Genomic DNA, 17,169 nt, shown 5'->3' with positions numbered 1-17,169 from the left:
ATCCCTACGGGGAGGTGACAGGATCAAAACGAGCTCGGAGACAGTCATCGGAGGACTCGGTGGGTATCATCAGAATCCCTAGCGCAAGCAGGACCGACAGCCTGCAAGCACACTGCACACGACGAAGCTCCGTTGGCACACAGCTGGACGACTGCGAAGACCGCCTGGGCACTGGATCAACTGAACTCCTGGAGAAGCTGATGTTGGCAGGCGATTTTGACGCAACTAAGCGCGGACAAGTGGAAACCAGCAGTTCGCTAGCCCGAGCGAATCCGGAGCCGCGGCGCTGGTCCTGCTGGATGGATGGGGACGCGGGGCGTTTGCGGAGCCGGGGCCAAATCGAAGGCAGGAAGCCGGTCTAGACGCAATCTGGCGAATCACAATGCCCGCCAGGGACAGTGTTGAACAAACTCCTTGCTTCCGCTGTGGTGGCGTTCCTGTCGGCAAGCAGGGGAGCAACATGTTGCTTGTTGCCTGGTTGTTGGTGACTAAGTTCCTTGAAGTTCCTTGCGGATACACCATGCAGTACTTACTTGAGCGCGGACTCAGTGCTTGAGACACAGGACAGCAAGGTCGGCGACGACGAGGGCATCTTGAAGCTGAGAAGGATTCTAGCCAAGGCATTCTTGGCACCGAACTGTAGGAACAGCTGAGGACGTTGCTTGCAAGACGGGCCCGGCTGCAGCTTGACAGGCTGTCTGTTTCCAGTGGTCTTGTCAATGTCTCGGGTTCCTCACGTCGTGCCTTTGTCTCCTTCCCGTCTTCTTCCTCGCTGGCAACTCTCCGCAATAGCTGAGCTGATACCACCTCGCACATCCCCAGAGGACCTATCCAAAACCTGCAGATGCAGACGGCAACCCTGCAGGCCATCACGTTGCGTTTTCAGCTATGGATTCTCTGGGGCTCCATCTGGATCTCCTCGGGGATCCATCCAGGTAACAGCACTCCGTAAGGCTGATGACCTGACTGTTCAGTAGAAGTGGGTATCCGTGCCGTCCGACGAAGCAAGATCTCGTGATCCAGCCAGTCTCAATGACCGACAGAATTCAGAGGCTAGCCGCTAACTATGGCTAAGTGTAGGATGTATGCATGCAAGGATAGGTGTAGTTGTACGTATTACATGGATTCGGGGGACTGAAAAGTATAATGCCAACCAGGAAAAAAAGAGTCGTGTGCTACCAAAATGAAATGGATCGACTTATTGCACCACAAGCCTGAGACCTGAGACTTGTGCACTTCAATAGTTATCAACCTCAGAAGTTCAAAACCGTGATGGGAAACCGGCTTCAAGAGCTAAGTTGAAATCCGACTAATACATGAACCACGTTATGCTTGACCGTGGCGGTTAATGTCTGAAAATTAAAGATCTGGTAGGTTCAGCCTCCAAATGTTCAGTCATACATTGTTGCCACATCACATTGAGCGCACCACTGTCATAGTCATGAGGCTCTCTATCAATGAGTCAACTGAGCTGCAACAACTACATTGGAACCCATGGCTCGACGACAATTTGTGCAAGACCGGAGCAATGAACAGACCGAGAATTGCACAAACTCTTCCTATGTGACAAGCACAAGTGCTTCTCCAGTTCGCGTAGCATTTCACCGAAAGATCGAAAAAAAATTCTCCAAATGCAAGACCCGCTCGAGTTGACAAGTCTCATGAGGGAAAAGCCGATGAGACCCATTACCCGCTCCAAGCCGCCGTTATCCTACGGTGCGGAAGCATACAACGTCAAAGGTACCTACGTAGTGACGACATCTACGGCCAGGCAGGCGCGTGCAGTTACCTCACATAACCGTGTTCCCGGCCATTCAAGCCATGCAGTTGCTGCGTAAGCGCCAACCAACCAGGAGAGAGCACTTTGTCCACGACGCCGTAACTCGACAGCGTTAAGCGTGGGGGTCTTGTGGTGCTGCTTCGTCCTTGTTGATCCCACACGGCCGAATCGTCAACGTGAACTAGAGTGTTAAAGAGGGAGAGTTGTTAGATTTCAAATGGCAACTGCCGGTTCCCTGGTCCAGGTTACGCCACAGTTCATATGGCCAAGAAAGCTGTCCTGTGTTTGCCTTTCCCTTGTGTAAGGATAATAGAATACTGAAATCAATGGATTGTCTATATTGAACGAGAAGCTTGGGATTTTGATACACTAGCAAATTGAATAAACATGTACGGCAATATGTACACGGGGAACTCGATATGACGTCGATCCATCTCTGTGTAACCAGTCCATCCGATGTTTGCTTCTCAGCGTTGCATTGCCATTGTTCTCCATGTGCCATTGACCCCCTGGACACAGACAAATAACCAAAAGCTCTCTGTATTGAAAAAGCAAACCCAAACAACCCTACCGTTAGGGACTCAGCCTGCAAAAGATCCCCAAGATCTTTGGTACCGGCGGTGTGGATGGACATCAAGACGAGTGCTCTGAAGACGACGAAGAGCTCCCAGAGACGAATTCCTTGCTGTTGTTGGATCCTTCAATCTTCGCTTCCTCGTCGACTTGCTGCCTCGGCTGCTGCCTGCGGCTCTTGCGTTCAGCGAACTTGAATGGTGTACCGTTGGCCTCATGTTCTGCCAGGATGTCGTCAAAAGTTTTCCCTTGAGCAGCGGCCTCCTTGCGGATGCTCCCGGTGCGGAACAACCAGGTCAAATGGGAGACACCAATGCCCATCTCGAGAAGACAACTTCGAGTAGCGTGAATATTTCGATGCTGACAAAATTCCGTTGGATGAGGTTGACTCACATCACGATGTAGATGACACCTCCTAAGACATCGAAAGTGTTTTGAGCAACTATTTCAGAGAGGTCAGTATATGTTGCTTCTACTAAAAAGAAGGCTTGATCCTCACCTAGCGCCATAAGAGAGCAAAATGATCCAGACCAGTCCATGGCCAAGAAGAGCTATCGGAATTAGACTTATAGTCTTGAATATGCTCGATATTGACCGTCAACTACTCACCCAGTTGATGCCAATTACCCTGCCCCTCCGCTTCCAGATTTCTCTGTACGGAGGAAGCAGACCACCTCCAAGCAGGACGGCTGCCAGGACGCCGAGAACAAACATTGGGGCGTTGTTCCCCTTGTTGTGGAGGGGCTTGGAAGCCCTGTCAGCATGAACATGAACTAAAGGTGGTCGAATGGCAACAAAACAAGACGCTTACCCTCAGTATGAGGATTAAGGCAGTTTCTATACTGCCAAATACCGCGCCCACAAAGAGGACCATGAAAGTGGCTTTCCAGGTTGCCCATTTCCTGCTAACCGTTAGAGGCTCATTCTTCATGGACATCGAGTTCTGCGGTTGTTGAATGTGCAAGAGGAAACTTACCTATGATATCGCAAGATCTGGCCCCAACAAATAAGACAAAGGCCTGAGAACATATGCGGCTGGATCTGCAACGGGACATTGAACTTCTGGACGATGGCATATATTCCAAATGGAACACCACCTTGAAGTTATGGTTAGAATGTAGGAAACAACCAGCTTATAGGCGGCTTTACTTAGTGTCCACATAAACATCATTAGGCCCGGAAGGCCATCTGTTTTCTTTGTTCGCCAGTTGGTCCATATCTGAGGGACTACCTGTACAGAATTAAGCCAACTAGACTTGTTAATTGGGTACAGGAGTACTTACTTGGATGCACCAGAGACTATATAACAAAAATGTGGTCAGTTGGGAAGATTACTTACAGCAGCTTGCTGGAGAAGAGGATGCATACACTAGGAGGGGTCAATGCTGTGCCCGTTATTGAGTAAAGGGACAGCTCTGCAAAGGGCAACTCACCTGTACCAATGGTCTATGTCGCAGAGTTGCCAGAGTTAGCCAATATAACTCAATATTCCGCAGGAGACCTTTACTCACTCCAAGGACAGTTGCTGTCTAGGATATCACTATATGTCAGAAGTCGTTCATTCTCTAGCAAGAACATGCTATATCTTGGTGAATATAGTAATGGCTTACGATGGGCATATCTCCATCTTTGTGAGCTACTGGAGCCATGGATGTGTATAGCGAATCGTATGTGATCTTCTCAGGAACGTTCTTTCTGCGTATTTACGGCCTCTCTGCTAAGGATGTTCAAATGGTTGTCTCTCAATAATGGTAGCTTAGTGCCTTTGCCACCGACTTGGCATGAGTTGCAGCACTATCGAAACAGAAAAAATGCAAACCAATGATATAGCGATATCTTTGATGTTATTCCAGGATCAACAAGCACGATATTTGAAATACTTGAGGCATACACAGGTGGTTTGAACTAGAACCTAGAAGCAGGTGAGAAAACAAAAACTCTTTCAATTCTTTATATCTTTTCCTGAAGGGAGTGGCCCCCCCACAGTCCCACTGAGTCTTTTCTTGATACACTTTCAATCTTTGCGGATGGAATTAGTTAACCTGCAGAGTAGTCGTTATCAGAGGGGCAGGAAGCGAATGGCTGAAGTCTGGAGACCATAGCTCCAGTCGGGAGACCAAGTCACCTGTACAGCCCGGCTCCCGTTGTGCCTTTCACTGTTGCAGGACAACCCACGCCTTGTATAGCAACTTGGTTGATCTCGGTAACCATGTTGCGAAACACCAAACTTCCACGATGACGATCGCAATTAATCCCCTACCACTCTCGAGATCTGTGAGTGACAAAAGAGATAAAGAACAAGCTAAATCGGGAGATCAACATGCTGTTTTTAAGCTTTGAAGAGCGGGCTTGGTGTGACACAAGATTTCGCACTGTTTGAAGAGCCACTCTTAGGCCGCAACTTGGGCTTGAGATTGGCATTTCGGCATCGAAAAGTCCCATTGATCCTGAGTGCCATGTAGAAATACAGTGTTTAATACAAATTTCTAGCACCGTGGGGGGCACAGAGTCTGCGGCCAAATTTTATGCCAAGACATCGCCAAGGCTATGGGGAGACTTCACAAGCCACTGCACATTTCATCCGGGAGACTCCCAAGACATAAACGACACAACTGCTGAGAAGTCTTGTCACCTCAGTTTCTCCCAACCCAAGACTGACACCAGCTGATTTCACATAAGCCAAGAACTTGGCCATACTTGGCACAATATCATCCATCACAAACCAGAAAATTCCAGCATCTCATCCAGGCATCGAACTTCTCAAAATGTCACTCGACAATGACATTAACACCAAAAAAAGGAAGCTCCAGGATGACGAAAAGCCGCGTAAGAAGCGGAAGCATAAACGCCCCACGCGGGATGACGATGCCGACCTGGATGTTGAAGCTGGCTTGAACAGGGCTTTTGCCCGTATGGATGGTCAGCTGCTAGCTGATCACCTGGCTCAAAAGACACGTCGCTTTGGTACAGAACTTAGTTCCGTGGAGCTCAATGACTTGTACATCTCAGGTGAATATACCATATTGAGTCACGGAAACCCTATGATTCACTCTCGGGGGAAAGAAAGAACCTTGGCTGACAACCCGGCTCCCGGGATCCTCCCCTTCCTTGAAGGAGGGGGTCAGAATGGGAGTTTCATTTGAACAGCGGCGTCAATCAGGGACAGTTCATCATTTGAAAAGGACCGGACGCTGGAAAACCTGCCGAGTTTCCTGGAGAAATTCGCACAAGAGAAGGAGAAGCTGGATGAGGCTCCCAAGAAGAACGGATCACCTCACACCCTTATCGTTGCTGCCGCCGGGCTTCGGGCCGCTGACTTGGTGAGGTGGGTAGTATTCCGTAGCTTTCTGGAAGCAGGATAAAGTTGACCGTGACTGACATGATGGACGTCATGCAGGGCATGTAGGAAGTTCCAGAAGAAGGGCAGCCCGGTTGCGAAGCTGGTAAGTCGTCCGTCTTGTGCTTAGCGAGTCGATTCTTAGACGGTTCTGACACTCCTGTAGTTTGCCAAGCACTTCAAATTGGAAGAGCAGGTCGCTTTCCTCAATAAGACCCGCACTGGCATTGCGGTCGGCACACCCCAGCGGTTGATCGATTTGATCGAGCATGGTAGGTTGACTACAACCCACTTGTCAGACGTCAGTTGGCATTTGTGCTGGACCGTCGATGCTGATTCTGAGCCGCAGGTGCCCTTTCTGTTGAGAATCTTCGGCGGATCGTGGTTGATGCATCCCACATCGATCAGAAGAAGCGGAACATTACGGACATGAGAGAAACCATGATGCCGCTGGCCAAGTTGTTAGCGCGGGCTGACTTCAAAGAGAGGTATACTGACGAGAAGAAGCATATTGATCTGTTGTTCTACTGAGCATCTTGGCAACTTCTTTCCATTTCGGGTTTGGGCTTTATCTTCACTGTTTACCTATGACTTTGATAGACTCCATTTAGATACCAACAGTTCACACCGATACGGGCATGCCAAACCATTGACAAACTTTGCAAGGCAAGGTAGCTACAACCAGGACATCACGCAAGAGATTTGCCATGTTTGCTCAGCTCAATCAGTCTAGATATAGCTGGCTTGTAAAATATCCTGCTGGTTGGCGTTGAGCTGTGGTATACCGGCACACATCCTCCATTTGCCAGGGCGTAGTCTAAAACCTAGTCCCAATTTGATGAGATAGATATACTGAATATGGCTTGGCAGTAGCATAGTTCTATTCAGGCAGACACACAGCACAACGATGATAGGCCATGATTCATAAACAAATTTATCTATTGCTAAGCTAGAACTGTAGAGCCGGCTCAGCACTTTTTTTTGAACCCAACGGGTATTGAGTGAACAAGTACCTCGCTGGGCGAAGACTTTGCTCAACCTTGCTATCTCCCGCAAATCGATCACCCCGTCTTATGGCGCAACAAGAGAGGTGCGTACCAAACGGGAGGGCAAAGGGTGCAAATTTGCCTTTCCCATTAATAGCACAATATACAAATCTTAAGTATGCTTGTTATCTGAAGGGAGATCCGTCAGCAAGAGCCCGTTTGATCGACGGAAGGCGTAGACAGAAAGAGTTAAGGAAAATGTGCCATGGGGTGTTCAGAATATGTAAGAATGACTTTCATTTATCCGCAAGATATAGCAACCCCGGCGAAAGGGCGCCATCTATACGGGATCAATCGCAAATTACTCTCATCATAACGGCAGTAGAAAGAGCTTCGAAGAGAAGATGGACATACCTAAAATATCCAATGCGTCATTTGAAGCAAGTGGCCAGCACAGGGCAGACTACCGACCTCTGCAAACTGAGCTTGCTTTAAACCCTACCTTGCGCGTGTCCAAATAAAATGACAGAAATATCAGGAGCTGTCGTGGACACGGTCTGCACTTTCTGGTCCAGCCTCGCAGTTGTCCGAGCATCATGAGGGCTGGACGTGCAGAAACGCGTTGGAAGGAAAATTTTTTGGTAAACACGAAAGACGTTGCTTTAAATAAGCAGGGTGGGTGGAGCTCTGCCCCAGTGGTCCCACCCCACTCTGTCCTCTCTGCCCTATCTGCCGAACGTCCCGGAAGCTTCGATCGGATGCCGCACCCGAGATCTGATAAAAGTTCATTCCCCGCTGCAACAATGACATCAGGTTCCATTGTCAAACAAAAATTTATTTAGCACAACCAGGGCATCTCCCAACCTCGATTATCGCGCATTTGATGCTCAACTTCAGTCTAGAACAGAAACATCTCTGGGTGGGTATCCGCTATCCAACAATGCTTTCCAGATCTTTGCCTTCTGTTCCTCACAGAGTTTCCTCCGCCTGAATTAAAAAATGCAGAGCCAAACATCAACATGTTTCCCTCCACCATCGACAATCTGACAGGAATATGGACAAAGCGACAGAAATATGACAATTACAGTCGAAACGGAAAGGCGCCGTTTGCTACAAACTCCCTAGAGGCGTCAAATGCAAGATTCATACGCTATGAGACTTTTTCTGAACCTTGATGAACAGTTGTCCGGGAACTGGTTGGCGGGTTTTGGGGTCCAGGAGATCAAGGAAGCGATACCCTGGCTGCAGACGATCAAGACGAACACAGGCCCAAGCGATTAGGTTGCTCCGGATAGGGGAGTAGACGTCCTCAACTTTAAACCTTCAGCGATTGTCAGTTCCTGCAGTTGACAAACACTTGACAAACGGAAACAATCACTCACCTAACAAAGCTGAGCTCTTCCACAATGTCCTTGACACCCAGAAAGTCTAGGCTGTTGGGCTGATACCCCCAAGTCGGATTCTCTGTTGATGCAGGCCCAGTGTCTCTCACAAAGTCCTCGGCCTTGCTCCGCTTTTCAGCATGGAGCTCGACCTTAACCCTCGGGCGAAGCTTCCTGTCTCCAGAAATACCGAAACCGCCGGTCTTCCTCCTGTCCTTGGGCAGGGGTAAGAACTGTCCAGCAAGAATGGTGATGCGCAGATCCAGGGCTCGATGTCCTATGTTCTGTGCATCTTCAGGAGAACTGTATCCAAGGAGACCTTCAGGCTTTAGCACCCATCCGTTGCTACCCGCAAACATTCCCTCATTGATCATCATCCCCTCGTCGGTCTTTTGCCAGTTCATGGCCACCATCTGAACTCCTCTCCTCCAGTGGAAACTCGGGTCTGGATTACTGCTGTCAATCCGCAGGCCTTTGGGATAAATCCGCATCAAGAAGTCGCGATTATGGGCGAGGACCTTGTGCAGCTTGTGCGAGTCTGCGGCCAACGACAAAAAGCAGTCCTCACTGAGGCTGAAGATATGACTTGGTGTTCTCGATCCGAGCGAATGTTCGTCCTCATAATGCTCACTATGCGTGTAGATGGCCAAGGCGGCAAGAGCTTCACATATTGGAGGCTTGGCGCGAAGGTTGATACCACGACTCCTCCCCCTTTCAGCTTCAGCGAGTTTGCTCTCATCCAAACGCTTCACCTTGATCAAAATTTTGTTTTTCAGATCTTCTAATCGAGGTTGTTGTTCGTGTGGGTTGCAGAATTCCAGAGGTTTGTCAAGAAGCAAGTCATTCCACTCCTCCTTCATTATCTCCACCATTGCTTCCTGCTGCTCCTTCTCAGCACCTACTTCTAGGCTGATGATAATGGGGAGGGGGTTGTCAACAAATGCGCTTTCACGGATCGCTTTGCAGACTTCCCGGAAGCCAACGGTGGATGTCATCGTTCCCCGGTGGTGCACTACGGGCTCGGTCCTGCACCCCGATGATGATGATGACGAAGCCCTAGTCCTCTGAACGTGCTCGAATAACTCCCCAGTGTCGAGCACAGAATTGTTTTCCTTGTCCGGAGATGCTAGGGCTGGTTGGGCACTAAGACTGCGAAGGTGCCCACTTTCCTTGGGGCTCCGAAGACCACCAATGGTGGTCGAAACAAATTGGGGGATAGATGTCACTGATAGGTTTCTTGGACGCCCCTGGGCTGGTGATCTGGATGGTGTGCGGGTTGTTGGGCCATTCCACACGTCGATTTCGATGCACCGACATCCACGCCGAAGTACCTACCGACAAATTAGGTTAGGCTTAATGTCTCAAAACCAAGCAGGCAATCGGACTTACAGTGCGATATGCCTCAGCCGAACTCTTGGAGGACAACTGATTGCCCTCCAGGTAAGTATTGTGGCTGCTGCTGATAAAGTAATTGCTGATTGGGCGAGATGTGTCGAGATCGCGAGCAGGTATCGCCCCAACCGCACAGAAAGCCTCCCGTACGCTACTCCAAATTCGATAGAACTCTTGGAAATTGTAACGGTCCTGCGTCAACGGGATGTCTTTCTGGACACACTGCGTCTCTTTCAGGAACGCGGCAAACTTCTCGCGCGACACATACTTCTTGCCCTGATTCAAGCTGCTGAAGACGTGCTGGACATGCTTCTTGACATTTTCGTGGAGCGGCATGTACTTGCGCAGCGACCCATCCTGGGAGTGCTCGACGCCGACGAGGGACCGGACATTCCCTGCAAGGGCGGCCGACAGGAAGGCGGCATTCAACATCGCTTTTCTCCCGCGACTCGGCGAACCGCTCTTCCCCAAGGTGGACATCCTGCGCATGAATCCAGGCTTGTCCTTGTCTTTGCCCTGCTTCTCTCGAAACTGATGCGTGGAGTCCACAGGTTAGTGGCAGAACTGCTTGAATTGGAAATGAGCAAGGCGCATGGGAAGACGAACCTTGAAGAGATGCATCTTTGATAATCTTGACTGGAGGGGATAACTAGTTGGATGTCCCTAAGAGCGCAGCCAGACCACAGTTGTGGGTTGGGGGAAAGCTTCGCGCCAGCCTTATACTCAGTTCAATGATGAGCTATCGCGACATGAAAGGCAACACCGCTTTGTCGGGTACGTAGCGCAACCAGTGGGGTTCCCTCTTCTAAGTAGGATGGCCGGACAAGCAGTGTCTTGCACAGGTAATCATGCCCAACATAGGCGATAGGCAGGGAAGGTTGGGAAACTTCCCACGTCAGAAGATAGGAGATTGCGCAGTCTCCTTGAAGAAACATGCAGGCGGGAGTTGGGAGAGAAGGGTTCTTGTGTGACACCTAAAAGTCAACAGAAGGAACAACAGTAGTAGCAGCCCTGTGACTCCGCTGGCAGGGGTGTGACCATGATTCTCCCGAGCTCGATTTGCTGCTGGACCCCAGAGAGTGGATGCCAACCCAGCCTTCGACTCAGTTGGAGCAAATTGATTCGTCAGCTTACTCTCAGCCTCCACAAAACGGTGCCGCTCCCGTTGTGGACACCGGGCCCGGTGGGTCAGGAACCTGTGCTGGAAAGGGCACCCCCTCGTCCGCCGTCAGCCGCCTGTCCCTTCAGAGCATCGCCAACCGGCTGGCATCCGAACATCAAGAGGCTCATTATCGCCTGAAACACAACCTGCCAGATACCGAGAGGACTCTTCGAGACAATTTTTTGCCTTCGAGGCTGCAAATCCTCGAGTCACAGCCTATCTTAGCTGTAGGTTCCAAGACTTGCCAGCTCCAAAGACGTGAAGATGGCTGTGCAGGGTGCCAAGGTAGCTACCGAGGTGCAGGTCCGTTGTTAGCTTGCTCGTTCAGAGCCAAGTTTCCAGGCCACTTCATCAAGCCACGACTCCCAATGGCACCTTTTGACCCCCCGAAATGTCGCGTGCTGCAGCAACCCTCAGCCCTATGTGCAACCCAACCATACCACACAAGCGATATAACCGTATGGTACCTGTACGGATACTTCCTGGCCTGTCCCATATCGGCCCCTGCCGAATCGAGGTCAAACATCCTGTAAGCATTTGTAGATCGTATTGCCCGCATGCACTACCGACACACCGCTTGACGTCACCTTGTTGCACCATATCTGTATGTTCTTACCCATTACTGCTTGTGTGGCTGTGTCGCTCATTAGAAGAAAAGCGCACCTGCCTGGCTCTCCACTAAAGTTAGTCCACGTTCCTGCAGGTCGACACTAGACGATGACCGCTTCCCCCTCTTTAATTCTCTCCTGCCCAACCACAAAACCCCGAGGCATGACCCATCTCGATGGGTTAAACAAAAAGACTCTGGGAGGGAATCAACGCCTCGCAACTACAGCCCCAATAGCCCAGGTAGTCTCCCCTGGAGCCGCAGGAAGCTACCTATGGACAAGTGCGTCGCCACACTCACGGTGTGCACCTAAGGAAGATCTTATGGGGAAGGTCCTAAAGACTGTTGTCCTACATGAAATTGGTCAGCAGTCCCAAGATCAATTGTCCATCTCCTGCAACTTGGAGATCAACAAAACCCCCGAGTTTCAAGGCTGGGCGAGACCCCGTATGACCATCGCTTACCATGCGTGCACGGAATGCTACGGACCACTACTAGCTACAGAGAGCAACGCGCCCAAGCTGTTAAATAACGTTCACCGCCACAAGCCGCCTCGGCATCAATTAATGCAACGGGACATCATCCAAGTGCAGATCCAGTGCCCAAAGCCAAGGAAGCACACGACATTGTCACACTCTCGCACAACAGACCAACTTGTTCCACAAACCACTGTGTGTTTATAATACTATGTTAACCCATGATATACTAGCACACAATTCCGACCGTCCTAAATGCTGCAGTTGAGTCTAATTGTTTCTGGGTATATGGGTTGCACACAACTCCGCAGCAGCCCTTGACGCCGCCAACTATAAACCTCCCGCATACCTAGGGTAAAACAAATAGAGTGAGATAAAAAAGGCAAATGGGTAAAAGGAAAAGTGAGATAGAGAGCGCGCTGTCCATCCAGGACCGGGTATAACTTACGCGAACCGTACCGCAATCATGATCGGATATCTTGCTCTAAGAGTTGGCAGTGGTATCACTCTAAGGAGGATAACAGCAGAGAAAAAAATGGTTTGTAATAAAATGAAACGAACCAGAGTAACGAGGGTAGGGAGAATGCGAAACACACACCGGGTGTTATGCAATGGAAGATAACACGACAGATGATGATACACGGAAATATGAAATGCGATGTTGCTGATGAGGCTCGAGCCTCATCAGGCCAATCATCCCCAAATCGGCACCCCCCGGTAGGCAGGCGAATTGTAGCTGTGCAGAATCCTGAAAGGAGGATTCGGCCCATACGCGCTCCGGTGGCGGCTTCGCGGCCAGTAAGGAGGACGATGACCCCAGCCATTATATTGATACCATTGGCCCGCGGCAGCATCTGCCTGGCTCCGGCTCCATATGGCGGCCGCACTCAACTGGCTTCGGCTGCGTTCATCGTCATATGCGGCCGGATTGCTGTAGTTGTAGTAGGGAGAAGACGTGTAACCGGTCGACATTGATGGCGGATAGCCATACTTCGGATGTGGTTGAGGCCGCGGTGGGATGTAGCTCAAGCCATCGTAGCTTGCGCGGTGGCGGAGAGGTTGATGATCAGGCGTGAAGGACCAACCCTGGGCACTGGCTGGACGAGGGTAGCCACATACTCCCTCACTTTGAACAGATGATATAGAGTTACGCCGGCTGCTCCCTCCGTCGGACTGAGAGATTTGAGATGAATAACGACGACTCGGCCCATAGTCTGTCTGTGCCTCCGAGTTCGGTGAATCGTAAGGGAAAGAGTACTGCCTGAATGATTGCAACCGTCTAGGGTCCATGAAGCCTGTACTCGGGGACTTGACATGGCCGATAGTCTCTTGCATCGGCGGCTGGTTTGAACTGAAGCTTCGGAAACTCTCAGTGCTCGCTTGCCTTGTGAGGGTACTATGCATTGCCGAGAAGCTCTGGAAACTCTCTCGACTCGATCTACGGCTTAAACTCGAGATGGAATTTGGTCGCAGCGGGGGAGGAACGCGTAGTGAGAGAGGTCTGCTCACTATCACAGAACCAGTTGGCGATGGCCTTGTTTTACCATTTATTGACATTGCTTTGGCAACCGGACTCGGGAGCGGAGGAGATGGCAAATTGTTTAGTGTAACCAAATCAAGAGATGAAACTCGTGGTTGGGGATCTTCTGCCTGCTGGGGCTTCGGCATTGTGAGACTCATCGCTCTCTTTTCTGACTTGCCGAGCTGGCGGTTGGCTTGAGCATCCGTCACAACTCTCGAAGAGTTTCCATCGGTAGTTTGTGTGGGCTCGTTCTTGTGTGTAACACCAACTCGAAGCGGTGATGGTCTGTGGACTCTGTATTTTACACCTTTCTCTTCCCCTTCTTGCACCACAGGAGGACGCGATGGAACCGGCTTGCGAGTAATTGGTTTCTTCGATACGACGTGGGAAGCGAGGTTGGCAAGATGCACAGCTGGTTTTCGAGTGTGGTCCTTAGCGTTAGGCTGAGGGCTGGTTTGCTTCGAATTTGTAGTCTCAAGGGTGTGCTCTAGACTTCCCACACTGAAGATGGTCTTAAGTGTGTCCAGACTCGAACGAGTCTTGACCACAGGTTTCTTTGCCGGGGGGATCATCCGGGCGCGTTCATTGCGCTTGCGTTCATTCTCCTGTGGAAGAGGAGGCAGCGGAGGTTCGGAACGTTCTTTAGAACTTTCGGCCGCAGGAGGAGCAGCAAGCGGCTGCGACGTTGGCTGGGCGGACAAAGCTGTTCCTGGTCGACGGGCATTAGTGAAGAGACGTTGTAGTCGCCCAAGTTTCTTGATCCCATTCCCATTGCTAGGTTCCGAGCTGGCGGTGTCAGACGTTGGAGATTTGGAACTTCCAGGGCTTAGGGGCCCTGAGACAGGTGATGTGCGATTACTATCTCTAGAGGTGAGGCCAGTCGGGCTACCAGGATGCGAGCGGCGAAGGGAAGCAAGACCGGTTTTCTTCTGAATGACGGATTCATTAGAACGATCTTTTGGAGGGGGAGGGGGAGGCGAATCCTCTGAGTTATGGTCTTGTTTCGGGGGCGGCGTAGGTGCTGAATGCTTTCCAGACATCTGGTGCCGAGTTTGGAATGATCGTAGGGACACATTTGAACTATACCCCGAGTCTGCCTTGCTTAACCCCTTAGTGGAAACCGACAAGCCCTCGCTCATCGATAAGAACCCGCTATCACTTCTGGAAACGATCTTTGAGGACTCATGCTTTTCGCGCGGATGAGACGACTTCGCATTAGGATCAAGACGGACGTCCAAAATCTCGGCCGACGAGTATTCGGTTGGCAGTTCGTCCTCAAAAAGCTTATCCTCCAAAGCAGTCACTTTGGACGTAACTTGAAGCGTAGGACTAATCGGCTGCGGTTGGACAGGGCTAGCAAACAAGTCTTGGTGGGTGTTAAGAGAAGGCTGTGGCAATTGGGTTTGCTGAGTTGCGCTGCCAGGGGCAGACGAATCGGCATTTCGAGCTGATACCGCTGTAGAATCTATCCTTCCCCCCAGCAAGCCATGGGCTTCGTTCTTTTCGCGAGTCCTCGCCGTCTCAGGAGTTGAGGGGACCGGGGAGCCGTTCACAATCCGCAGAGAGCCAAGCTTAAATGCTCCAATTGATCGATATCCATCCTCACAGGGTGTTGACACTCGCTCAACCGAATCCGTGTCTGGAATGTGAGGTGGCATTAACAAGACGCCATTTTGGTAGGATTCGATCGAGGACCGTCGTGATAACATGGGACTTGGAGGATCGCTGTGGCGAAAACTAGGCTGAGGCAGAGGGGGAAGTTCGCGGTTATAGATCTCTCGCGTCGCTACTCCAGGAGTTTGGATTATTGAGCGCCGGCGAACTGGAGCATAAAGTGAGACATCGGAGTTTGTGCGAGTGAGCGGCGCACTAGCGGGCACTGCAGGATGTGAACTCTTCCACGTAGCCGCCGTGATTGTTGACATCCTGTTTTCGGACATGGCAGTCATGTGCTCGAATGCAGGCTCATCGGTCTGGTTAAACAGTCTCCTTGCTTCGTAGGATGTGAGGTTGTAGTGCCACGACGCACGAACGTCGGGCTGATTGGCTGGTCTAAGCATACGGTAACCATGGTCAGCAACACGAACATAGGGCGCAAGACCATTCAGAGCGCTTCAACAGCACTTACTCGTTGGGGGTCTCTGGTCCATAATATGCAACTGCCGACTCATATGTCATGGAGGAGGTTCTACTGAACCTCCCCGAAAGCCGCTTAAGAGAGGGAACTGCTTCTTTAGACGAGCCAGGCCGAAACAAACTCCTCCGTTTTGAGCCTGAACTCGGCTGCGAAGAATTGTTATTGTTAGCGCGCCGCCCAAGCGCCGCTGGAACCTCAAGCACTGAAGATGCTGGAGTCGTGGCGGCAATGGGCGATTCTAAGGGAGGATCGGGCAACTGGGAATTGGTATGGCGCCGGGTGGCATTTGACAAACGCTTGGGGCTCAAGAATCCCGGGGCAGCATGATTTCCTGTCCTCGGTTTGGACAGCCTATGGGTTGGTTTCCGGGGCGCCTGGGCCGAGTGACTGGACTGAGTATTGCCCATGATGGTAGTGGGGGCCACAGACGGGAAGAGGGGTTTTGCTATGCCGTCTGCCGTGCTGCTGCCATAACGGTAGGCCCCGAGTTCCCGGCAGCGTTAGCGGTGTAGGAAGGGTGGTAATCCGTGTTATGGACGAGAATAATCAAAGTCAGACGTGGAGAGAGTTGGGACGGAACTGCTGGGAAACGGGCAGGAGCTTGAGGGCCAGACTCGAAACAAAGAGAGAATATGGGGAGAACAGATCGGATCAGAAGATTTCAGTCTGGTGTGGTGCCAGTAGCTCTTCTGGCGATCAATGTCGATGGGCGAGAGAAGAAACATGGATCAAGAGAGGAAGCGCAGCAGAACCAGCCTGCCAGGACCCATTACCCATCGCCAATTGACGCGCCTTTCTGCCGTTTCGCCAGGCTTGCTTGGGCCGGTGAGACAGCAAAACACAAATGAAGAGCAGACGAAGGTTGTCAATTGTTGGCGAGCGAAAATCTAAATGTCGCGAGGAGGAGGGAGAGCCCGCATCTGCCTGAAAGCGGCAGGCCAGTGTTTGTATAATCCCACTCCGTGGTCCTGACATGCGGATGTTACAGGCAGGTGCAGAGGCGCATGCGTCTCGGCCATCTCGCATCTAGCACCCGGCCCAAGTATCCAAGCAGAACCAGCACGGGTTGCCAGTGAAAGCAATTTGCAAACCCCATGTGGAGACAATGTGGGGATCACAGGGGGTGCTGGGCGTTCTTGGCTCCACTTCAGGCTTTGGGTGCGGAGCCGCGAAACTTGAAGCGGAAGCCGCCCAATCTGATGGCCTCGAGAGGGTTAGCGCCCGCTAGTCATCCCACCCACTTGACGCCAAAGGAGAATTTTTGATCCAGTGATTCCCGGCTGCTAATCCCCTCCCGCCGACCGCCACAGTCGCATCAAGATCGCTGCTGCACTTGGCGATGAGCGCTGTCTATCGACAGCTGACTGGACTGTCTGCCGGTCGACTGGACATCGACTGGGCTGTTTGACTTACAGCACAAGGAGCGCCGGCAACGTCCGCAAAACCAACAGGCCTGTTGGCAGGCTGTCGAGCACGACGGTAGACGACTGTGCCGCCGTTGGCTCGCCCTGTTCGAGCCGCATCAGCTGAAAGAAGAGAAGAAGAGAAGTTGTTACATGCGTACAGCATCCAACCTCCCTTCAATCCATCTGGCCGGCGTTGTGCTGTAGTAAAAACATACTGCGGATTACACAAATAAGATAATCCGTATGTACCAAATGCAGCGGCCTACAGCTCGCAACGGTAACCGTAGCACACCGCACTCTTGACGCATGCGAATAATCACCGCCTGTTCAAGATTCCGCCGGGCAAGCGACGTACGCAGTTCAGCGAGCTTTCGTCTAGTCGGAAACGGTCCCCGTGCCATGACAATTT

General features: G+C 51.2%; 4 protein-coding genes across 4 annotated transcripts; 1 reads left to right on the top strand and 3 right to left on the bottom strand.

Moving 5' to 3' along the window:
• Positions 1-2,413: 2,413 nt before the first annotated feature.
• Positions 2,414-3,980, bottom strand: CTHT_0013000 (uncharacterized protein; the record flags this gene model as incomplete). The annotated part of the gene is made up of 9 exons (XM_006691753.1): positions 2,414-2,687; positions 2,747-2,795; positions 2,853-2,904; positions 2,963-3,097; positions 3,165-3,329; positions 3,693-3,722; positions 3,787-3,799; positions 3,865-3,882; positions 3,964-3,980. The coding sequence occupies 9 exons, from the start codon at positions 3,978-3,980 to the stop codon at positions 2,414-2,416; spliced, it is 753 nt and encodes a 250-aa protein (XP_006691816.1).
• Positions 3,981-5,118: 1,138 nt separating this feature from the next.
• Positions 5,119-6,221, top strand: CTHT_0012990 (uncharacterized protein; the record flags this gene model as incomplete). Its single annotated transcript, XM_006691752.1, has 5 exons — positions 5,119-5,351; positions 5,514-5,678; positions 5,751-5,796; positions 5,857-5,962; positions 6,040-6,221. 5 exons carry the CDS (start codon positions 5,119-5,121, stop codon positions 6,219-6,221), a joined length of 732 nt encoding a protein of 243 aa, XP_006691815.1.
• Positions 6,222-7,819: 1,598 nt separating this feature from the next.
• On the bottom strand, positions 7,820-10,071 carry CTHT_0012980 (phosphoinositide-specific phospholipase C-like protein; the record flags this gene model as incomplete). Its single annotated transcript, XM_006691751.1, has 4 exons — positions 7,820-7,997; positions 8,059-9,389; positions 9,448-9,981; positions 10,057-10,071. The coding sequence occupies 4 exons, from the start codon at positions 10,069-10,071 to the stop codon at positions 7,820-7,822; spliced, it is 2,058 nt and encodes a 685-aa protein (XP_006691814.1).
• Positions 10,072-12,388: 2,317 nt separating this feature from the next.
• CTHT_0012970 (uncharacterized protein) lies at positions 12,389-15,761 on the bottom strand (the record flags this gene model as incomplete). Its single annotated transcript, XM_006691750.1, has 3 exons — positions 12,389-12,792; positions 13,240-15,269; positions 15,346-15,761. The coding sequence occupies 3 exons, from the start codon at positions 15,759-15,761 to the stop codon at positions 12,389-12,391; spliced, it is 2,850 nt and encodes a 949-aa protein (XP_006691813.1).
• Positions 15,762-17,169: the final 1,408 nt, after the last annotated feature.

The sequence above is a fragment of the Thermochaetoides thermophila genome (assembly GCF_000221225.1).
Source record: "Thermochaetoides thermophila DSM 1495 unplaced genomic scaffold scf7180000011814, whole genome shotgun sequence".
Taxonomy (NCBI): Eukaryota; Fungi; Ascomycota; class Sordariomycetes; order Sordariales; family Chaetomiaceae; genus Thermochaetoides; species Thermochaetoides thermophila.
The sequence above is the reverse complement of the archived record's forward strand: the minus strand, read 5'-3'. Positions and strand labels throughout refer to the sequence as shown.